The sequence below is a fragment of the Manis javanica genome, chromosome 2, assembly GCF_040802235.1.
Source record: "Manis javanica isolate MJ-LG chromosome 2, MJ_LKY, whole genome shotgun sequence".
Taxonomy (NCBI): domain Eukaryota; kingdom Metazoa; phylum Chordata; class Mammalia; order Pholidota; family Manidae; genus Manis; species Manis javanica.
This window is the reverse complement of record NC_133157.1, coordinates 79,137,676-79,162,053: the sequence shown is the minus strand read 5'-3', so window position 1 is coordinate 79,162,053 and position 24,378 is coordinate 79,137,676. Positions and strand designations below refer to the sequence as shown.

The window sequence follows — 24,378 nt, the reverse complement described above, 5'->3', positions numbered from 1 at the left end:
TACTGGACTAGGTGGGACAGGAACAGAGGAAACTTATCTTGGGCCTTTCTGGGAGGTCACTCCCTCCTGGTTGGAGAGGGAATGTTCCTATGTCCTTTGAACCCAAAGTTTGCTAAAGTTCCTCAAAGAGTGGTTACATAAAATGTCATTATAGAGATAATCCACCCGTCACTATAAAAAGCTATTGGAGAGAAGAATGGGGGAGTGACTGCTTAATGGATATGAGGGGTCTTTTTGCGGGGAGTAATGAAAATGCTTGGAACTTAATATGGCTGGTGGTTACACAACATTGTGAATATACTAAATGCCATGGAAATGGACACTTTAAAATGGTTGGTTTTATGTTATGTGAATTTTACTTCAGTGAAAAAAAAAAGGTTTTGGAAGATGGAGGGTTAAGATACTTTGAAATCTGCTCTTTGGGCATCTCTAAATTTGACAGTCCCTGTTGTGTCCCTGTTCCTAGACACACTTATTCCTCAGTATCTGTTGGAGTATAAGAGTGGGCAGGGGAATCTTGCCTTTTGAGCTGGTATATGTGCCTGTGGGAGCTCAGGCATGGATTAGACTGCACTCATAGTCATATAAATGTCTCTCACATCCAGAAGGCCCCAGGAATCTCCAGTTTCTATCACCTGGGGTTTCTCATTCCTGAAACACTGCTGTTGGTCTAGCTGTGGGTTAAGAGGCCTTGTACCTGCTCCAGTCTCTGTTTCTTACCCTGTTGGACCACCAACCAGGGCAGTGCAGGATAGGGTCAGCTGGGGGGTGGCCAGGGATGCAGGGACAGGTCCCTTCTGCCTTCGTTAATTTGCCCTTGTCCTTACCAGTGTCCCTGGTTGTCTTCTGTCCCCTCTTCCCTCCTGAAAACCTCAATACATACTTGGTTTCTTATTTCCTGACTCAGTGCTATGAGGAGAGGCTCCCAGAGTTTTCTCTTTATTTTCATAAAGGAGGAGGCTGTTAAAGGAATATTTTTTCTGAAACCTGGAAAATCTTATTTTTGCTCTTGGAGTCCAATAGGACCTAATCTTCGATAAATTGATGTAACACAGTAGCTCAGAAGACGATGTTGCTTTCCTGTGGTACTTGCAGGAACCCTTTAATGGGACAAGCATTTAACTGAGGGAGAGGAAGGGAGGCGGACACTGTGGGATACAGGACTGACATAAAGTCGCAGAGAGGATTAGTGTGGTATTTACTGCTTATTAACAGTCATTCCCAGAGCTGGTCCTGCAACAAAATCACCTTAGGTGTTCACTGAAAATGTGTAGTGTGGACTTATTCTAGACCTCCTGAATCAGATCCCTGGGGCTGACGCCAGGAACATGTTTTAAACATATCCTTGATATAGGTGATGGGCAAGATTCTACCTTTGATGCAGTCATCCCAGCTTTGGTCTTCTGATCAATGTTGGGACCATTAGTTGAGTATGTGTCATGTGCCATGAGTTTTACTGACATGACCCCTAGTCTTTCCTAAAACACTGCAACGAAGGGGGAAACTGAGGTTCAGAGTGGGTCAGTGGCTTGCCTAAGGCTGCATGGCTAGTAATTGTTGTAGGAAGGATGAAATTTTAACCCATATTCTTTCTGGTCCAGCTGCCAAATGAAAATTTGGGGCATAGACTAGACTAGGGATCTGTAAACCCTATCTGTAAAGGACCCGATAGAAAATATTTTCAGCTTTGTGACCCATACAACTTGTCATAATTATTCATTTATTCTGTTCTAGTGGAAAGCAGCCATAGACAACACCTAAATCAATGGATGTGGCTGTGTTCCAGTAAAACCTTTACCCAACAAAAGTACTTTACAGAAAAATAGGCAGTTGTCCATAGTTTGCTGACCTTTGGCCTAGATAATAGCTGGAAACCTCTTAAATACATAAAATCCTTTTTCATTTCATAGTCTCAAAGTATCCCTCCAGCTCCAAGATTTTTTTATTACGAAGGGAAAAAGAAGAGCATCATAGTGGAGAAGCCTGGTAAGTTTTCACCAAGCAATCAAGGTCAACGTCACCAGCAAGAACACATGCCAGCGTCACATGCCCTCTGATACCCTGAACTGAGAAGCCTCCGTCATCTCTGGGGTATTCTTCCCAGTCATGCATAACTTCACTCAAATCTTCAGGAAACATCAAACTAAAGTGAGTTATTTCTCCAGAGTAACTTAGTAAAGTGTAAGGTCAAAAAGTCTTCAAAAGTGTTAAGGTAATGAAAGACCAGGAAAGATTGGAGAATTCTCGCAGACCAGAGATGCAGCACTGAGGCAATGCGGGACCCTGGCTTGGCTTCTGGACCAGAGAAAAGTATAGTAGCAGGAAAACTGGTGAACTCCAGATTAAGTCTGTACTTTAGTTAGTATTAATGTGTTAATGTTCATTTCTGAATTTTGGTATAGTTATATAATATACTAACATTAAGGGAAGATGGGTGAAGGTTGTACTAAATGTCTAAAATTACTATTTTTTGCCTTAAAAAGAAGTCTTTAGGTGGATTGGCTTCATTGGTCTTTACATTTTGACTTGGTTTAGATTAATTCTTAGTATCTAGACTTGGGTAGTAGATTAATGGAAAAAATGTGGACTATATTCCCCAGACAAAGCTGATGTGTCCATTAAATTACTTAGAGGGCCACCTGAAGAGCTGTTTCCTCCCCTCTTCCCCCCCCCCGCAGCATATAGCTGTTACAGCCGTTTGATCTGAGGGTACAGTATGAGTGCAGCCTCCACGTGGGTTGCAGAATAGTTACTGCATGAAGCTGCATGAACTCTGTACTCAGTAAGATATGGATTCAATCCCATCTCTGCTGGTTCATAAGCTGGGTGCTCTTGACCAAGTTATTGAGCCTTTCTGAGTCTCTGTCTTGATTGTTAAGAGATAGCAATACCTACCTGTAGGATTGATATGGGAATTAGGGTTGTGGTATGTAAATGCTCAACTAGTTGGTATATACTGAGTACATGGTATGTATTTTTATTATTACAATCATTATGCATAGGCTAGGTCTAGATGAGGCAATTGCACGAGGAAATACAGCTATGATTAGCAAGTCTAAAACCTAGTCTGTAATCTTTAAACTGCTTTTAAAAGGCAGGATGGCCATTATTCTGATCTGTGGGGGAAGAAGAGGGAAAATGAGCCTTGGATAATTAGAAAATTGAGTTCAAAGGCACAGAGATGTGCTGATATGGAGTTTTAAGCAGAGATTAATTGACCAGCATTGGGTTTTTGCTACCTCATATACTTTTTCCTCAATGGGAAATAAAATCAATGAATTATTTGGATAGAAAATGAATCAAAGAAAATCAAGTTAGTTAGAAAAGCTGATGTGGAACTTACCTCTGCTGTGGGAGTTGGTGGTTTGCCTACAGCTCTTTGCAACTTGATTTACGGTAAACCATTGTGAAATATTAAATATTTAGCACTGTTACATTTGGAACACCATATGTTTGACAAGATGTCTCATGCCCCATATGCTCTGAGAGTCGTGAGGACTGACTCAGTAGATGACTATCTCATGCTATTTTAATGGCAAGGGTCCAGAATTTCCATTATTTTAAAAGTTTGATGTAGGGAGGGACAGGTTGAATAGTGGTCAATAGAAATCTCTTTTAGTTTACATCACATTTGTCTTAAGAACTCATGTAACTCTAGTTGCCTATAATTCAGGGAGGTGGTAGGTGGTATTCCCTTCATCTCCATCTCATTGATGGAGAAACCTGGGACGATACATTCAGAAGTATAGGAAGGAATAACTCCAGAAGAAAGGGTATTATTTAGCTAAAGTCCAGGTATTTTTATTAAATGTAGCATATTGTTTCCACCACTTCTGTTCAGGGGTTTGGGTAACTTCTCTTTGGAAGGGTGCAGTTTTGAAATAATGAGTTTGATTTCATAATTTCAGTTTCTATGGCTATGGCTTGAGACATCCTTTGTCCTGGATTTCCTTTCTTGTTCTTCTGCCCTTTCCCAGGCCCACCTAGGGAAGTCATCCCCAGTGCCTTAGAACTATGGAAGTACCCTTCCCCTAGCCCAGCCAGAGGAGGAATTATACCAGGACCTGGTTGCAGATGGTTGGTTTACAGTCTGCAGGGAAGTTGGACCCAAAGCTTTTGATTCTAACTTCCTTATTTCTAAGCATCTGATTAACCCACTTATATCAATGTCATTGACTTACCTACTTAAGGGGCATTCTGACTTGTACCCACAGACAATAAATTCACTTTGGAAATGCAACCCCCTGGGGCAGTCTCCTCAAGGAACCTTGTGACGGTAGGGCACTGTGGGTCACATGGCCACCTGACACACTTTGCGAGGATGACGGGGGAAATCCTGGATGCAGGGACATGCTGAACCCTGATGTTTCCCTTCCCCTCAAATATAACAACAGCTTGAGGCTTTTATATTGATAGCCAGAAAGAACTAGTGAGCCTATCAGTGAGTTTTATTAATAATGGAAAAAGACCTTTTCCATGTTAAAGCAATTTGCTTTTTCTAGAGACACCTTTGGGGAGGACACAGAATAAAATAAAACCAGGCCTGGTAATTTGAGGTTTCATTCTGGGGATGGTGCCAGGAAGCCAGACAGCATTATGTCCCACCAGCTGCTCCTGCCATTGAAAGCCTGCTTCCCGCTCCTGAGGACAATTGCTTCACAGATGCTCGCAACTAGGAACGAGAGTGGTACCTGAGATTTAGGACAGCGCTGCACTGAAGGGTGGTGCTACTGCCTCAGGCCCTTGGTCGAGAATTTGCTTACTGAGTCTTCTATGGTTTTAAGTCTCAGGGGTATTAAAAATCAAGACTGCTTGGATGCCTGTTTTGGGAGGGGAATGGACAAGTAACTTGGTTTTATGGGAAAGGACTTTAAGCACTCCAGTGACAAGGAACACAGCACTCTCCTAGCACCTTGAAAACTGGAGATATTGTCTGGTAGTTCGGTTGTGGCCCAAGGCATTAATGCTGACAGATTTGGGGAAATTGTCATATTCCTTCAGGAGAAAGAAGAACTTGGGGTTTAACTAAAATGACTGCTTATAATTGACTCTGTCTACACCTGATATCCCCTCCTGGGAAGAGATGAGATGCCTATAAACACAGGTTGCAATTTGAAAGACACTTAGCCAACTGGGATGCCATGATTTCAGTGGCGAGAGAAGCAAACACATGAACTGGTTCCCCTGTTGGGCCAAAAAGCAGATATGATAATAAGTGGGGCCAGGAAAATGCCATTTTATCCCTATTTGAGTTAGGGATAAAGGAGGATATCTTAGGTAGGACAATCTTTGTCCTTGATGGTGGGAACCTCCAGGGCTTTGTTCAGATGAGGATGGAAACTGATCAAGGAGATACAGTTTGAATATCATCATTAGCGAGAAACACTGGAGGCTTCTAGAAGACAAGAACATCAAAGCTGACTAGAGACCAGCAGGTTTGGAAGTTTCAAAATACCTTTAAAGACAATTCTTAAGTCAAGCTGGGAAGAAGACTAGAATGTAACTGGTAGATAACTTGGAGAAATAAAAACAGTTCAGGTGAGGAAATGACAATTTGAAGTAGACTTTATTTCATTTTCATGCCTGCTCCAGCAGAGGTCTTTCAAAGGTTCACTTATGATTGGGTGTTACATCCACGGACACTGATAATGAGGACTGTTTTCGAAAACATCTCGACTGGGTGGCTTAGGCAGGACATTTATTTCTCAGTGTTCTAGAGCCTGGGAAGTCCAAGATTAAGGTTATGACAGATCTGGTGCCTGGGGAGGATTCTCTTCCTGTCTTGCAGCCAGCCGCCTTCTGCTTGTGTCCTCACAGGCAGAGAGAGTGCACTCAGTTTCTTTTCCCTTCTTAGGAGGATACTAATCTCATCCTGGGGGAGCCTCACCCTCATGACTTCCTCTAAACCTTATTACCTTCCAAAGGCCCCACCTCCAAATCCCATCTCAGTGTGGGTTAGGGTTTCAACATATGAGTGTGTGTACGGGGAGGGAAAGAGGCAGGGCACAGTTCATAACTAGGTCTCTTACTCCTGGTAATCTATTGCCGTGTAACAAGCCACTGAGATTTGGAAAGACTTAGCACAATTTTATCATGTTTCAGAGTCTTTTGGGTGAGAAATCTTGGGCCAGAAATCAGCTGGGTGATTCTTCTTGTTTCATACGTGTTGACTGGGCTCACTCAGTGCTGTTCAGCTGGTGGCTGGTCTGGTCTGGGGGATCTAAGATGTCATCATTCATATGACGGGTGCCTTGATGGAGACAACTGGGAGGTGGGCGTGGGGGTCCCTTCCTCTGCCTGTGGTTTCGGGGCCCCTCCGCATGGCCTCTCCAGCAGGGTGTTTGGATGTCGTACATGGCCACTTTGGGCTCCAAGTACAACTGGAACCATTTACTAAAAAACTGTAGGGAGAGTGGGTTTTGGTGAGAGGCAGTAGATTTTGGAGATGTTGAAGTGGAGATGTTCAGTGTATATTTGCAAATATGGATCTGAAGCCACATGTAGAGGTGTAGGCCACAGGTGGAGGTTTGGGGGCCTGTGAGGTCATCATTACTTTAGAGCCTGGAGAATAGATTGCAGAGCTGAGGGAGACAGCATAGAAGGAGGGGAATCTGAAAGCTAATAGAACATCCATATTTTAAAGGATGGTCCAGAAGGAGAAATCAGCAAAAGGGACTGACCAGGAGTATATGGAGCAGAAAGAACAGAAATGAGGAGAGGGAGACCTTCAGGAAGCATGGGTAGCTGTAGAGTCAGTAAGGGAAGGGGCTCTAGTGAAGGAAAGAGGAAAGAGGCCCAGAGGACAGTATTGCTCAGGTCAAAGCTCAGAGCTTTGACGCTAGGATGACAGGCTCAAATCCTCTCCCTGCCACTTGCTGGTTGTATGACTTTGAGCAGGCTCTTTAAACTATGCCTCAGTTTCTTTATCTGTAAAACGGGAATACTAATAGTATCTATGCCATAGGGTTGTTGTCTTTTTAATTGGAATATAGTTGATGTGCAATTTTATGTTGGTTTCAGCTGTACAACATAGTGATTCTGCAATTACATTGTGGAATGCTATCATATAAAGATATTACAGTATTATTGACTGCTATGCTGTACTTTCATTCACGTAACTAATTTATAATTGGAAGTTTGTACCTTTTTTTCCTCTTCACCATAGGGTTGTTGTTTAAATGCATATTAATTCATATTACCAACATATGTAAGTAATCTTTTTACTATTCCATGCTATGAAGAGTTTGAAATGGTCCATAGGTCTGACAACTAAGGAAATCTTTGACCTTAAAACAGTTTGGTGACAATCTCAAATTTATATGGCTTGACAGCAAATGTAAATACTGGCAAATTCCATTGTAACAAGCTTGAAGGAATCCCCTAATTTCCTTTATAATTGCATTTGGTATCCCAGTGTACGTAAAAATAAACATAATACATGTTTTTACAAACTATTGCATTTTCAGACAACTACAGTTTTTTTGTTTTGTTTTTTTTAAGTGTACAGTAAGGATTTCTTGGATGTAGAATGGGTTTGCACATGAGGGTCAGGATGGCCTCCATCTGTTTTTGTAAATGAAGTTTTACTGGAACAGTTATTTCTATTCATCTATGAATTGTCTGTGGCTGCTTTCATGTTCTAACAGCTAAGTTGAGTAATCCTAGCAGAGACTATGTGGATCTCCAAAGCCTAAAATATTTACTATCAGGTCCATTATGGAAAAAAAAAAATGGTGCCTTTGCTTTCTTAGGCTTCCTGTTTCTGCCTCTTCCCTACAGTTTCTTCTGGCTGTAACTTCTGTTTTGCTCATCCCTGAGGGCCAGAATGCAAAGGCAGTTATTGCTGAAGGAGTAAAAAAACACTATACCGCAGCAATGAAAGTTTTCTAGGGTAGATCGACTTCAAAAGGACAGTAACTTTGGAGTGTACCTGAGCTAACGATACTCTGGCTGTTGCCATTGTGTTGCAGATTTTGTTGAAACTGGAGAGGAAACTGTTGTTTCCTGGGAGCTAAATAACTAGGGCCTGGCTCTACCTTGGCTATCTGAACACTGGGAAAGCTGTATTCATTCAGATGGCGTTTGTTTTTCCCCAGCAGAGGCCACAGGGCCTAGAAATAGCATAAATTGGCTGGATAATGCAGGACTAAGTTACTCTGAGGCTTTGTCCAGGTGAGATGTGAGAATCAGGCTATCTTTTCAGAGCTATGATGGGAATCTGTCAGATTTTGGATCTGGTTTCTCCTGAGGGGAAAAACAGTCTCCTGTTTAGGGAGGTACATTCTTTCTTATTTAAAGCCTCATTTGTTATTTAACACACTTCTCTGGGCCACCAGATTATTCTGGTGTTGGACATCAAGGGTTTTGAGAAAGATAACAGGTGTGTAATTTATTCTGTAATCATCGACTGAATCAATATTAACAGAAACCCAGCATGTGAAGATAACTGTTATATTGTTTACTTTGGGGAACTTTTCTTTTTTTAATCTCATCAGCTACCAAATTAAAAATCAATCTACTTAGTCACAAATCACCACCTCATACCCACCTTCTTTTTCCCCAAACAAGCCAAAGTTAGAAAGTACAAAAGAAATGAACCATTTCTATGATGAGGCAGAGAAAAATGCTGTCTCCAGGCTAAGCACAGCTGGGCCTAGCAAAATTTAAAAGAAACATCTGTTAGCAATGTTCTCATCCTTGAGGTTCTCCAAATGTGGAATGTAAGAGCTGAAGGACTCTTAGGGCATCTGTCTAAGATCACAGCTAAGGAAATCAGGGCCTAGGGGTGTTAGGCATCTCTCTGCTTTTCTCTCCTTTTATAAGGCTTCCTTCTACTCCTCTTCAAGCTTCTATCAATCAAAATACATTTGTTCTAAGAAATGGCTTGAAATGTGGTCAGGCTAGATGGTCAGTCCTGAAAACCCTTTCAGGGGACCTCTCACTGGGGATTTGCAGGTTACTAGGGTTGAAGTCTAAAACAAAAAAAGTAAACCTCCAAGGGAAGGATTTTAAAAACAACAGAGGACAGTTTTTGATGGAGAGTTAGGGAGGCTTTCTTAGGTTTGGTTCGCAGAAGCTGGTCCTGAGATAAACATTCCACTTTTACCAGGAAGTATTCCCAGGAAAAAACTTGTAGGAGAGTTGGGGGAGGGGGATGAGGGGCGAGGAGGCCGTGCCAAGTACATGATGCTGGACAATCATGTGGAGAGGAACTCTGAAAGGGTGCAGGTCATGCCTTCTGGTTGTCCTGGTTAAGGGGTGAGGGGCAGGGGTATTTATCTTCCACGCCTGTCAGTTATCAGTTAAGAGCTGCCCCGTTGTAGGTTGGGGGTGAGTGGGGAGGCTCATTCTTCACCCTGCAATGGTTCCAGTAACCTGAGGGCAGTGTTCCCCAAAAGACAAGGACTGCTGTATAACTGAAGGGAAAGAGCATCCGAGGGGACCTGGGAGAGCGGTGACAGTGTCTATGGGGACACCTTCCTGACACCTTCCAGTCATGCTAAGGGGTGCCTCCTCTGGCTCATCTTACTCCCAAGCTCATTAGGTAGAATCAATGACTGGGCCTTAGCTTCCTTAGTCTTTGGAATTTTTATTCAAAATGAGAGTTGAGAAAATGGTTTCAACTGCAGTAAACCAGTCACAAATTCAGCTATTTGATTGGCAGGCTTTCCTTTCTGCCTCTCTTAGGGAATACAGTTTCCAGTAAGGAAACAGACTTTTAAAGAAAGCATATATTCCTAGTAGCAATTGAGAAGAAAATAGCAATAGCATAAGTGTTCCAAGCCTCTTATCTAACTACCAAGCATACATCATGTTTATTTTGTCACAGGCATGTAATCCATCTGTATACACAGTGACAGCAGGAGTTGGTGTAGTCCAGACTGGACTTCATTGCCCAACTCATAATGCTAAAGAGAAGAATGAAAAACAGGAGAATTGTCTGTTCATGTAGAGCAGAAGGCAACTTGTGTGGGGAGTGAGAGGGGAAGACCATGACAAAGGCTCACCAGAGGGGCCGTTGCACCAACGTACGCGTCTGAGTGAACCAGAAGATCGGAACAGCTGGTGTTCACTGATGCTCCAAGCTCTGTGCTAAGGGCTTCCTAATGAATTAACCTATTTAAGTCTCACCATGATGCTGTTGGTGAGGAGACAGAATAATTTGCTGGGGGGTCACATCACTAGTAAGTCGCAGAGCTGGAATTCAGGCCCAGAGTGCTGGCTTCTGGATGGGGCCACAGTGCCCACCTGGGTGCTTGGCTGAATTTGGCATCCACTTGTTATAATGAAATTCTTAATTACATATTAAGATTCTTAATTACATATTAATCACTCTTTTATCTACCTCTATCCTCTGAGTAGAGCTTAGCTTTCTTTTTTTAAATAGATTTTTAATTATTCATGTGAGATACCAATATGTGAAAGAAGTTTAAGTTAAAACATCACAGATGAAATAACAGAAAAAATGGAAGTCATGGTTTCCTTTGATGAATGGCCCTAAATCCCGCTTCTCTTCCTCACTCATATCAGTTTAGTGTTTAAAATACACTTTGAGGCTTATTATATGTTCTTTGAAAATATATGGTAGCATTTTTTAGTTTTTATTTTTAAAAAAAGCGCATTAGTTGTATGATATCCTAGTTCAGAAGTTCCCAAACTTTCTTGGTTCATGGCTTTCAGTATTTGAGTAATTATTCCATGGTGCCTTAGGTCAAAAGAGTATCTAAATATTAGATAACATAATTAGAGGTAGATCCAAGCAATTTCATCAGTATTTATGTCCTAACAATTTAGTAGTGATATAAAACATTACATGTATGAAAATAGAAAATTACTAACAGAATGTGTGCCTGCTGGGCACCTCCAGGCTCCTCAAACCCTGGGATGAGATCAGACACTGCTGCTGTCATGCCTGGTCTACACCTATTTTTGTCTGCTACTTGCTTTTTATCACAGCAACCTCTAGAAACCCAGCTTTGCAAGAAGTATGGTATCAAAAGAAAATATGATCTAATATTGGAACTGGGAACTTCCTTGGGCTCATAGTTCACACAGTGGGTGTCCAGCAGAGTCTAGTATGGCTGTGTTTCCCAGAGAGACTTAAGAGCACAATTTGGGTGTTAAGGGCAGTCATGGTTATAAATTTTGCAGTTCACTTTTTTCGTCTCATAGTGTGCCTTAGAGATCTAACCATGCTGTACACAAAAATCTACCTCATATAAAATGCTACTACAGGATCATCCAGAATATGAACAGACCACAGTTTATTTACCATTTTCCTGCTGATGGCCATTAATGTTTTTAATGTTTTGTAACTTTATGTGGCATTGTAGTGACCGTCCTTGTTACATTCCTGTTTGTTGACATAGGCAAATTAGAGAATAAAGGAATTCCTTAGTCATAGGCCAGTTGGGTTTTTAAATTTTAGTATTAACAAATTAAGCATGACTCTGTCTGAAGAAATCTCTTTCCTTGAATGTCTTGAAACATGACTGCTGGCTTATTTTTCTTATGGCTATACCCCATGACTATCCCACTGAGGAGGAATAGTCCTGGAAAAGTATATAGTGACCACACTGTAGATGTAGGTAACTGAGATACACAAGGCCTGAGAGGCAAGGTAGGGTGTGAACAGACCAAGAAGAGGATGAGGCCAGAACAGATCGGAACCTGCAAGGCATATTTGGTAGGACAATGAGGAGGCCAGCTCACTTTTTGTAAATAATTTATTTAGGGCACAGATGGCAAATACCTTGCAATCACGTCTTAAATGTCCCCTACGCTCCATGCCAGACATAACCAATCCATCACTGCATGGCAGACATGGCCACTCCACCACGGCACTCATTCTCACCAAGCCTGCAGCCAGTCTCGGAACTGTTCCTCACAGCCCTGGGAGATCAGCACCGACCATCTGGGGTGGGCACACAAAAGGAGCCTTACCTGTGATCTCTGGAGGCAGATGGACGGAGGGGCAGGTTGAGTTTAGGCAGATAAGGGCTAAGGAGTTCAAAGGATACCAAGCAAGGCAAACTAGGAAAACATATTTTAGACTTCATTGACAAAACAACTGGCCATCCTCCTCGGTGAAAGAATAGTAATAGGCATTGACCTCTGGCTGCTGCTGTTTGTTTTCTTGCCTTAGTTCTAAATCACCCCATTTTTTTTTTAGAAAAGTAGTTCAGTCACCAGAGGCCCCTTTTGTTATTTTCCTCCACGAGTCCCATGTATTGAAAGATGTAGTCTACCAGCTAAACTGTACTTATTGAATAACAGCATCAGTAAACAAACATTTATTGCATATTTTTCACATGCCAGGCACTGTTTAAGTGTCTTATGTTCATTAACCTTTTATTAACTTTTAAAATTCTTACAACAGTCTTGCGAGGTAGGTACTATTACTATTCCTGTTTTATAGTTGTGGAAACTGAGATGCAGGTTAAATGTTAGACATTTTTCCCAAGGTTAGATAGCTTAGTAAGTGGTATAATCAATGCATTTTTCACTGTTCAGTTGTAACTGTGTTAAGGCCAAGCGTAATTTTTGACTAGAAGAAAATAACCAGAAGTAGAATGGTGGTTTCCAGGGGCAGGGTGGAAACAGAAATGGGGAGTTACTGTTTAATAGGTAACTGTTTAAGAGTTTTAAGTTTTATAAGATGAGAAGAGTTCTGGTTTTGGGGAGGGATGGTGGTGATGGTAGAACACGTTCACTATAAAGATATTTAATACCACTGAGCAGTACACTTAAAAAGGGTTAGGATGGTGAATTTTATATTATGTGTATTTTACCACAATAAAATAAAGTGGAAAAAACACAACCAGGGTTCCCAAAATGAACTGATACGATTTTGACCAGAAACAAAGAAACTTGCTTTTTCAGTCTGTCTCTGCAACATGTATGGATAAATGTATGGTTTTCTGTTAGACATCTTATAATATTGAAATAGAAAAGGACCCCCATTCTTCTTTTTGAAGAAGGCAGGATATGAAACCCTGGATTGGAAACTACTGATTTGACCACTCAATTGTTCAGCTCCTGGGGAAAGAGGGAGTGTTCATCAAGAAGAAGAATTTTAAAGCAGACTGCTCTGTCAAGAGGGCACATGGCCAAGGTTAAGGGCCTGTGCTCTGGAATCCCACTGCATCCTGGCTTCAAGTTTAACGTTCTGAGCCCCCAGTTTCTCATCTGTAAACGGAGTGGTAGTGATAGCCCATGGAAGCTCTTGGGATAGCACCTGGCATTAATGAGCTAGAATTTGTTGAGTGCTTATTAAACTTCATGGTTGTGCATTTATATCAAACAATAGGGATAATACAGAGTTTTGAGGCCCACTGGGTGGCACAAATGAAATTGAACCGGGTAGGCACTCAACTCATGGTGAGCTTCCTCCTCTTCTTGCCTTTCCAGTATTGAGTAGTGGGGGGTACCCCCCGTAAGTGAGGACCCCCCTTCTTCTTGATGGACACCCAGTGGCACTTCTCTTATCATCTTTACAAACTGCAGGTGTATGAAGTGATGCTTCCTGACGTTCCCTAAGTGGCTTCAGGGACATTGTGGTAGGTGATATCAAAAGCTGCCTAGCTCTCAGCATGTTGAAGTGACTCTCAGATATGGTGTGGAGAAAGCTGGCCAGTGAGGTGTCTGCTTCAAAAGCTTGTCAGTAGCAATTCTGAGCTACCCAGATCTTTGGGTTTCTTTGTTTAGTGATGGAGCTGATTTTTCCTTGTGATGACCTCAGGTCTCTGAAATAAGATATTTATTTGTATTTCCTACTATATAGTAAAAATGATAAAAATCATTTGTCCCTCCCTATTATAGTGGAAGAACCTCTTCTGTGTGTGACAGGGCTAATACTGGCTTGGCCCACCGTTAACCTGGAAGGAGGCTGCCTGGACGGGGAGCAGGGTGCCGATGCTGCTTTGGATTGTGACTCTTTGAGGTCATGGATGTCAAAGTCTTTAGCCATCTGCGGCTTGCCCAGAGCAATGGGGCTCAAAGAATCACCTAGGAGCTGGCTAGAGCCACTAGAACACCCCATTTAAGTACGTGTTCTTTGTCCTCTCCTGGCAACTGTGTGGCTCAAATACTACTCAAAGTATTAATTCTCTGTAATATATACCCTTGCCTGGGGTGTTATTATTGCTGAATTGTTCATGTTGATCTTCAGAGGGCAGAACCCCAAGGAATATCTATGGGAACAAAGGCTGTGCTTTGGAAGAAGAAGATCTGTTAAATTCCTTTTAGTTACTAAGGATGCCTCACATGATCCACCCATTTGATCCACAATCTCTTTTTTTCTCCCCAGCACTGGCTTGAGCCTAACAAGTCCATCTCCAAGCAAATGAAATGTAAGTGTCAATCTGTGGCTTCACTTTTGCTCTGAAATGTCCAAAGATAGATTCTGTTGCTTGACAAAGTTTCTCCTGCCATAGGGGAAATGGATGGAGTAGATCTGTGGGTGGGCGGAGGTTTCTCCCTCCTGGTGAGAACTGTGTACCATCTCCTTTCTTATTTGCTGGCCTCTGGCCTCCTTGTAGTCACTATTTCTGCAGCTGCCTGTGTCTTTCCTCCTTCCCACCATCTCAGCCTCATAGTTCGTATTTGAACAGGTGCATTGGAATTAGGTGATTAAATATCTGTTACACACAGTCATCAGGTACCTCGTACCTTTTGATTGTGAGGGTTGTTAGTAAGTGGTTCAGGGTGGGGAGTTGAGAGGAGCAGGTGTATTCTGAAACTAAAATCTTGGTAGTATAACATTACTGAAGATTGCATTATTTTTGTCCAATTCTTGAACTCTCCAAAATAAAATTTTTTTTTCTGGGTCATTTTTCTCAAGCTCTGGTATTCTGAACTGCCTTTAAAATTTTTTTAAGTTTAGAAATTTTTTAATGGTGAGCTCTTGGAAAAGTCAGCCTGGGAGACATCACTGAAATATCTGATCATCCACTTGGGGTGATGTGAAGAGGGTGTTGACTGGTGGGCCTGGTGCCACAATATTTTGTCCTGGCCGCCTATGCTGGGCTGGAGTCAACCTGCTTTTATTTATGGGTTGTAGAAGAGCTTCTGAACTGCACCTTGGAAGTTAACTGCCTGCCCTGGAATCCATTTATCCCTCCATGCCGACTTTCCTAAGGCTCTGAAATGTAGGCAATAAATCAGTTTCACATTGGAGACCAGGTTAACTCATATTATGTCACTTGTCATCATTCAAGGGATTCTTTCATTTTTCAAATATGAAGAAATTATTCTGGGCAGAGTTTTTAAGTGGGAGAAGAAAGAAACTGAACATGGCAAACCAGCAACCAATTTATCTATTCCTTAAACTTACCTTTTCCCCTCTCACCCTCTCCCTCTCTCATTCTCCCCTCACCCTTTCCTCTGTCCCTTCTGATTCCTTCCCTTCCCTCTAACACCTTAAGAGCAAACTCTGCCTAGTGCAGGAAAGACGGCAGGTTGTTCTGGAGCAAGTGGACACCTGTGGGTAGCTGCTGGGAGCCACGGGTGCTGCAGGGCCTGGATAGGAAAGCTGTATGTGGTGAAAACAGGGCAGCAGCGGGCACAGAAGGTCCAGAGGAGTCCAGCTGTCAGAGTGAGGCTGGAGTAGAGTCGGGACAAGCGTCCTGGGAGAGGGAGTAGTTCTGAGGTATCAGGAGGCTGTGTATAGAATGATATGTAGGATACTGAGAATGAATTAACATGCCTGAGAAAAAATAGCTGATGCTTAGCTTTTATCCCTTAACTATGAAGTTTTGATAATTTTATTTAAAAATATTTAGACAAATTTCCAGTAAACTTATTTATAGTAAATGGTTCTTTGATTTTGGTCCTTAAATGGCATGAAGTATTTTCCTTAGGCCACAAACATTTTTGAAATATAAATTTATCTCTGTAGTCAGAAAAAAAATTAAAATTGGTGAAGAATTTGCTGCCCAAGAGCTTTCCCTCTCTTCTAAATAAACCTGAACAGCCAGCTGAAAATTTATGTTTTATAAAAATGGTTTAAAGATTGACATTTGACTACTGGCCAATTTCAATTTAATGACAAATGGAATCTGAATCTGGAAAAAAGAACTGGGTAAAATTCAATTTCTGAACCATACAGGGTGACTCACTAATTCTAGGAATTGGCAAGGGTCTTACCCATCCTTCTGCCCCTGTGCTGCATTTTTAAGGACATTAGTGAGCAAGAAATCATGTGATTTTTCTCAAGATCACAAATCTAGTTTTTGTTGTTGTTCTTACATGGATATCCTGGAAATACTAACTTCACTTATAAATTAGAAAAAATTTTAATCTAGGGCTTATATATTATTAACCCAGAGAAACTGGGTCCAACCCCTGGGACTCATCTGTGAATTTATCAAAAGGATCTGGTTGCAAGACCCCAGGCAACTTTCTCTGCGTATGGGATGACTTTTAGATTCAGAAATCCCTGTGTAGGCAAAGAGGGCATAATGCCTTGGAGAGAAGGTTTCTCCCATTTCCGTCTCAGTCACTGGTGATGACCCTGTGCAGGTCCTTTGACTATGGGTGTTCCAGGAATTGTGTTTCCGAGGGTTAGCTGAAGGTCACCTGTCTTGATTAACAAATCCTGTATAGGAGTATTCTTATTTCTTATTAGTATTTAAAAAATACTATATTTTGATTTTTCCTTTTATTTGGTTTTTCCAGTTTCATTGAGATGTAATTGACATAACACCGAGTAAGCATAAGATGTACAACATAATGATTTGGTATATGTATGTATTTTCAAAATGATCACCCTAGTAAGATTAGTTAGCATCCATCACCTTACACCGATACCTACACCTCACATTATTAGAATAGTTTTTAAATACTATATCTGTGGTTTTTTTCCTAAAATTTCACAAAAGTTTAAAATGAAAACCAAAACTATTTCCCTTCTCTTATCCCTTATATCTCTGAGCCCATGCCAAGAAAATAACTATTGTTAACAAAATTTTATATACTCTTCTGTTTTTTTTAAATGTGTACATAAGGCCCCCAACATAGATAAGGTCTTTTATAAATAAATGAGATCAATCTTTATATATTATTCTTCACCTTGTTATTTCTGTTAATAATTTGAAGTTTTGTGACCAGTAATTGATGGTCTCATTTTAAAAATGGCTTTCTGATAATTATATGCATGTATGCAGTTTATTTATTAGTAGACATTTAGATAGTTTATAGTGTTTTGCTATTATAAATTATGCTGCAATAAACATGTTTGTATGTACAGTCTTGCATCTTACATAAGTATTTCTATACTAGAAATTCTTAGAAGTGGAATTGTTGGGTCAAAATGTATATAGTTTACCTTTCCTTAGTGATAAGTATCCATCCAAAGAGATTATAGTAATTTACTCCCGCTAATATATTACATGAGAGTGCTTGTTTTCCCAAAATCTTCTTGAAAATAGGTATAATCACACCCACTCTTGTGGAGACTTTAAATTTGTAAAGGAAGAGAAATATTTAATTAAAAAACTAAATAATTAGACAGTGATTTGATTGCGTGTAAATTCTAAAGTTGGGAAACTTCTTAAACCAGAGTCTTATTTCTCCTCTGAACATAGGAGTCACTTTTAAATTTTATTTTTTCCAATGAACACATGACAAAATTGACTTTATTTTGGTGTATAGGTCTGTGAATTTTAACATACGGATTTGTGAACCCTCCACTACAGTCAGGATACAGAGCAGGTCCTCATCCCCAAACCTCCCTCATGCTGCCCTTTTGTGGTGACCACACTCACTCCCCCAGCCGTTAACAACCCCTGGTCTGTTCTCCATCAGTGTGGTTTGTGTCTTATCAGTGGAATCATATAGCATGTCATCATCAAGACCAACTTCTTTAACTCAGTGTTTGTAACTCTGGGATTCATATAAGTCGCTGCATTTGTTAATATATGATATAGAAAATCAGTGATAATAAATGTTGGTCTTTGAAAATGCCAAGAAAATGATGAACCTCTAGCAAGACTGGTAAGGAAGAACAGAAGACACAAATATCAGGGATGAAAGGTGATATCACTACAGACCCACAGAACAACTCTAGGCATGTAAGTTTGACAGCTGAGATGAAATGGACTCATTCCTCAAAAATTACGAATTACCAAAACTTACCCAATATGAAATACATAATTTGAGTAGTTTTTATCATTTTTAAAGAAATTAGTTTAAAAAACTTCCAGAAAAGGAATCTCTAGCCCACTTGCTTATCACTGCTATTACTGCGAGAAACTCCTTTCCTGCTGCTCAAGCCTTAACTAGGAGCGAGAGCCTTCTCTGTCCATCCTGATGCCCTTCCAGGCATCCCTGAGTTCTGTCCAGGAGTTACTAGTGGGTAAAATGTGGACAGCCCAACACCAGTTCAGTGGTCCTTTGAAAATCTCATCATCTCTTCTAGTCTGCCTGCTACTCTTTGCTTTCCAGAGTCCTTAAGTAGCTGCTGCACAGATTCTGTCTAGGTTTTATAGCTGCATTTGTTGAGAAAGACCTGGTGGGGTGCAATGAGTTGATCCTTTCCTGGAGCTAGAATCTTAAAATCAAAGTTTGTATCATTTCTTATCTACTAGGTAACAATACAGGCAGGCTACATGATCTGGGCAGCATTGAGGGAAATGTCTTTTTCATTTCCCTTTTCTATCATTGCATAGTCACAAATGTGGACTGAACTGTTGATATTTTCCTTTAAAGAGTATTCAGGTAGTAGGTTGTCTGCAAACAAAGTGTTAAATGAAATGGCATAGTTTGGGTGTTTGGTTTTCAGAGGCCTTACTTTCCATGTAGGAACGTTACTAGGCAACACAACAGTGACAGTCCTCACGTACAACCTATATGGTTTAGCCTTGTCCCCATGACTAGAATGTAGTTCAGTGTGTGCACCTGTAATGGCACCACCAAGAGGACAAAAATTACACGTCTTACAGGATCTATGTGACCACATGAATTAACATGAAATGTTTTAAAATAGTTCTATGCTATGACTCAGATGTGCAGAGATGTAACATTATTTCTCCATGACTGAATTCAACTTGGTGTGAGCCTCTATTCCCTCTGGGGGCAGAAAATTTAGTCTTGCCATTTTAGGGTAATTTGGGATCTGCCGGTTTAGAATTTGATCTCTTTCAGCAAATTTTTCAGTGAACTCATAATTTAAATGTAGTCACTTGAAAATGCATACCCTATATTGGGACATTTTTCCTGTATCAGGAGCTTTTCTTCCTTCCTTATACCGAGAATGGCACCATGAGACAAGGGAAGGTTACATACCATCGTGGCAGTGAGGGTGACATTGCCCTTGTGCACAATCCTGAGCCCTCCCCTTAAGTGATTTGGCCTTGTCTCATGGCTTCTTTTCCCCTTGCATCTTCTCTGGATGTAACTGGCCCCAACTGGCCTTTGAGTGTGCCCTGGGCTGTGCTGCCGGTCCCTGCGGACCCTGCCTCCTGGTGGTCTCCATTCCAAGTCCCCTTCACTGGTTGGTGCTCAGCACTTCTATATTTACCAGTGGGGTAGGTAGGGCTGCTCAGCCTCTGTGCCACACTTTGGCCTTGGGGAAACTTGAGTACGTGATCTAAGGCTCCCTCTCTGCTTAAAGACCTTGTGGTGGCGTTTCTTTAGTGTTCTCCAAAGACCCAGGAATAGGAAAAGAATCAGTGGAACAGAAAAACTCAGACCCTTTATTTATGCAAATGTTGGTTATGATAAAGATTGTATTTCATATCAGGGACAGAAAGATAATTCAAGGCATGACTTTGGATTGCCTTTCCAGTTAGGCGGGGGGGGGGGAAGCTACAGATATACCTCACACCTTACATGGGATTAATTTCAAATGAATTCAAAAGCCCAAGTTGTTTAGTGATCTATAGGTGTTTTAGGTAAAATTTTAGGAGTATCTTTTATAATTATGGGGTGAACAAGGTTTCCTAGAGAAAAAGTAAAACCCAGAAGTAACAAAGCAAAATGCTGACAACTTTGTGCAAAAATTAAACTTTTGTACCGGAATATTTGCATTGTTCTCTGCACAGAGTAGATGCTCAGTATTTATTGAATGAATGACTATAAACAAATTATAAATTAAAACACAAGTAAAAATAATGGGGATAACATTTGCCAAATACATACCAAGAAATAACTTGCAGAATATGTAAAGTGTGATGCTCCCAACCCAATGGCAAGCAACTCAGGAGAAAGATGTAAAAGGACACATAGAAGAAATAAAAGAAAATGGTCAACAAACTCATAAACAGATACTCATTATCATTAGTAACAGGGAAAATGCAAATGAAAGCATACTTTAAAAAAAGACATTTTTGTTTGTTATATTGAGAAAATTGTTACTATTGACTATGTCCAATCAAGGATGAGGATAATGCTTCTTGTGGAGACGTATAAATGTAAAGCCATTTTGGCCAGAAATGTGACTCTGTCAAGACTGAAAATGCCTTAATCTCTTCACACGATAAGGGCAAACAACCTGTTGAGGGCATAGTAAGTGAAGACATGCAGCCAAAGGATTGTAATTTAATCTTTGGATTCCTTTTAGCTCTGGCATTTTTGTAGAAGTGCTCAAAAAAGTAGCTGGAAGGTAATATAAAAATTGTTTCAGATGGTTAAAGTTTTTTTTGTGTGTGAATGTTAAATTCTTTCAAAGGTTATCAGCCATTACTTCTTAGGACTCATTCATTTTAACTTTTTCTCTAGGTAGGGTAAACTTTTATAATAGGTGAGTTTTAATTTTGTACTGTGCAGTGATGTGCTTCATGCGTTAGTTTAGGATGATGAACAATATTCAGCATCAAAATTTGAGATTAAGTGCTGAATACGGAGGAAGTGCCTAGTAGATTTAAAGTGTGTTTCAGATGTTAAAGTGTAGATGTGTTTTTTTTATTAAAAAAAGCCTGTTTCTTGATCCAACAAGTTCATTTCTTTGAATCCCTCTAAAGCAACATTTATTCAAGCACAAGCATATGTTGTGCAAAGATGCCCACTACAGCATTGCATAGAACATTGAGAATTGGAAACAATAAAGCCTAACAATTTTGGCAAAGCAAAATAAATTATGTGGAATGCATGCAGGCATAAAAAGTAATGAGGCAGGTATATATTACTGACCCTGAAAGATTTCTTAGATGTATTGTAGAGTTTAAAAAACATGTAAAAATACCACATATCGAATGATCCGTTTATGTGAAAATAAACAGAATGTTTTTTTATGAATATGGATGAAGGACTGCAAAGATGTGTGCCCACCATGGTTTCTGCTGGGGAAGACAGAAGGGTAGAGGGAGAGGGAGGTGAGGATCTCACACTGGATTCTGTATAGGTATATTTTACTCAGAATTTTGCAATGAGAGGATTTTCATATATCATATAGTAATAGAAAATGAACAAAGAGGGAGCTTTATGCAAAAATTAAGAAAGAAAAGGAGAAAGAAAAAGAGAGAAGGGGGAAGGGAAGGAGGGAGGAATCAAAGTGCATTAACATGTACAATAAAAATAGTCATCTGGCTGAAAGAAAGCCCACTTATTTTTCCAAAGAGGCTCTCTGCTTATTCCTGGCTGGGGCCTGATTAGCCTACAGGGTAATTAAGATCCTCCTGCTCTATTTCCCAGTCACTGTGCTGGTGCCAAGCTCTGAAGGGCAAGGGTGCTTGGAAATGGCTTCTGCATGCATATCTGGCTGGGGAGGATCCCCAGCCTCTGCGTAAAGTCTGTGTCGACTCAGCCTCAGAGCGATGTTGAGTCAAGTTGCTGGCCGATGTCTGTAGTGCTCACTCCCTGAGGTTATGATGGCTCTTCCTGGGAGCCTGTGATGGCCTGTAATTTCTGTCTCTGGTGGTAATTATCAGTGAACCTCCATGTTTATGCGGCCTTCCTTAGTTTTCCAGCACGTCTTGGGGCTAAACTGATGTATGGTCCTCTTGCTGCTGAATGCTTTCCTCCATGGTGAACATACCTTCTCCCGTGGCATAGAGAAAGGGAGATTTTGCTCTGGTAAAAGGAGCAAAGGACAAAGCCACAGGTCCTATGCTGTCCACAAGGTCGGTTTGAATGTCTATCTTCCTCTTATTCTTCCAAGTACTTACCTTGCTGAGTACATCAGTTTTCTAAGGCTGCCACAACAAACTACCCACCCTGGGTGGCATAAATAGCAGAAATGTGTTCTCTCACTGTTTTGGGGATCACACGTCTGAAATCAAGGTATCAGTAGGACCATGCTCCTCTGCAGAGTTTAGAGAAGGACCTTTCCTCATCTCTCCAGCTCTTTGTGGCTGCCGCCGTCCCTGGCCTTCTCTTGGTGGCTTGTAGCTACGTCCCTCTTCATATCACCTTCTCCCTATGTTCCTCTGGTTCACTGTGTCCAAGTATCCCTTTTCTTTCTCTTATGAAGACATCAGTCATTGGATTTAGGGATCGCTTTAACTCACTATGACCTCATCTTAATTAATTATATCTGTAGAGGCCCCACTTCCAAATAGGGTCACATTCCCATGATCCAGGCATGCAGGGATTTCTGGGGGAAACACTCCCTGCCCGCTGCCCCGGGCATTCCCGTGTAGGCCTGCCATGCCTGTCAGTATTTCGGTTTATGCTTCTGGTTATCTTTGTGCCTTTGCTCTGTGGCTCCTTTCCCCTCTTTTGTGTGATGTGTTCTGTTTTGCTGAACTTGCTCATATGTTTCTGGCAGAAAAGTTCCACACATTTTACTTCTCCAAACACCCGCAGTGACAGTAACCCCACCTCTGACTGTTTGGGGGCAGCCTGTCCCCCTTGTCCTTGTTCTTACCCTTGTCTGATCATATCCCCCATATTTAGAAGATTTCTTTACATGGTCCATGGCGTAAGACAATGCTATGCATGTTGTCAGTCCCTAATAAATGCTTGTTGACTGAAATTAAAGTGCTCCTCTTAGGGAGCAGGTGGAAAAAGTTCAATTGCCATGTTCTTTAGAAACAAAACTACAACTGAACAAATTCCATTACAGAAATGAGGGGACTGTAAGTCCCAAACTGCTGTGCTATAATTTTGGCTCTTTTTGCTCTTTCCACTTTTCTTCGTTCTGATGCTTCCTTCCAGCTTGGGAAGCCAGCTTCCCAGGGTGTTAAAGTGATCCTTAAATCCAATGACTGATGTCTTCCTAAGAGAAAGGAAAGGGAGACTTGGACACAGGGACCCAGACGGACACAGGGAGAAGGTGATATGAAGAGGGAGGCAGGCAGCAGAGTGATGAGCTACAAGCCATGGAGAGAAGGCAGGGATGGCGGTAGCCACGAAGAGCTGGAGAGGCGAGGAAAGGTCCTGCCCTGAACCCTGCAGAGGGAGCACATCTCTCTTTTTCTCCTGGGTTGAACTGTTTCACCAAAAATGTCTGCGTTGATCCTTCTCCCAGGAAGTCCATGCTCTTCAGGCCTATAAATGGTTTCCATGTTGTGCTCCTGCCTTATTTCCAAGTAAAGGAGGAAGTAATGGGAACAAGAGTAATGACAGAGAACTTAGTGTGCTGTTCTTAGTGACATGCACATGTGAGAAGCCACAGGTTTATAATCTTTGACCTTATCCTTATGGTGTGGTTGGTGGTGGCACTGATTTTGAGTGGGTTCAATGGTGGGTCCTAGGCCTTCGGGAGGCCTCAGTGCTCCTCCTCATTGGAAGGAAGGAGTGTGTCGGGGTATCTGGCAAGAGCAGAAGGGCAAGGAGTTGCGCCTGGAGGAGGCCTCATATCCCTGCAACGATATATCCAGGGGCTGCCCTGTTCCTTCAGGGGCATCCGCGTTGTTTCATAGTGGGCCACCTGCTCAAAAGCGCGTGTGTATTGGAGTATAAATGCCTGACACTGCGATGGGCCGGGGGCTCACATTTGGTATTGGAGAATGGGAGGTGGTCCATACGTGGGGCAAGCTGGTGGCCTTCTTCATATCTATGTCCCTTTGGTTGGCAATCCTTTCTAATGCCTCATTTTTGGATGCAATTTTATGGTGTCAAGTTACTTAAGTCACTGCATTGGGCTCTTTACAGGTATTAATACTAATTGATTTATACCAACCAGCAAGACTCCTCAGGGTCTAGTTAGTCACAGAACATCCACAGCAAGCTACTGAGACTCGTCTTCAGTTTCAAGGGCTTAGCCACTGCACCTGCCACTCAGGGAGCAAAGCTGTCCTTTGGAGCAGGACCATCAGTCAGTTTGTCCTGCATGCAACTGTTCACCCACACTTCATCCTGAGAAGTGACAGTCTCCCACTCTCACCCTTTGAGCCAAGATAGAGGGCCAGGTCGAGTTGAAGGGCTCTGCCTCATCCATGTCAGCTTCTTCTCTGACCTCTGGAGTGTTCATAACTCCTAGGGCTGAACGCTTAGGCT

General features: G+C 41.5%; 1 protein-coding gene across 6 annotated transcripts in view; it reads left to right on the top strand.

Annotated features, from left to right (window-relative positions):
* Positions 1 to 24,378, top strand: part of FRMD3 (FERM domain containing 3) — a 253,950-nt gene that overhangs the window by 130,336 nt on the left and 99,236 nt on the right. For 5 of the 6 annotated variants that reach the window (XM_036991342.2, XM_073228703.1, XM_036991340.2 and 2 more), the window contains one exon: positions 14,309 to 14,351. The exons of the other annotated variant lie outside the window; for it this stretch is intronic. In XM_036991342.2, coding sequence (XP_036847237.2) covers positions 14,309 to 14,351 — 43 coding nt within the window. The remainder of the gene's footprint in view (positions 1 to 14,308; positions 14,352 to 24,378) is intronic. 6 annotated transcript variants of the gene reach the window in all.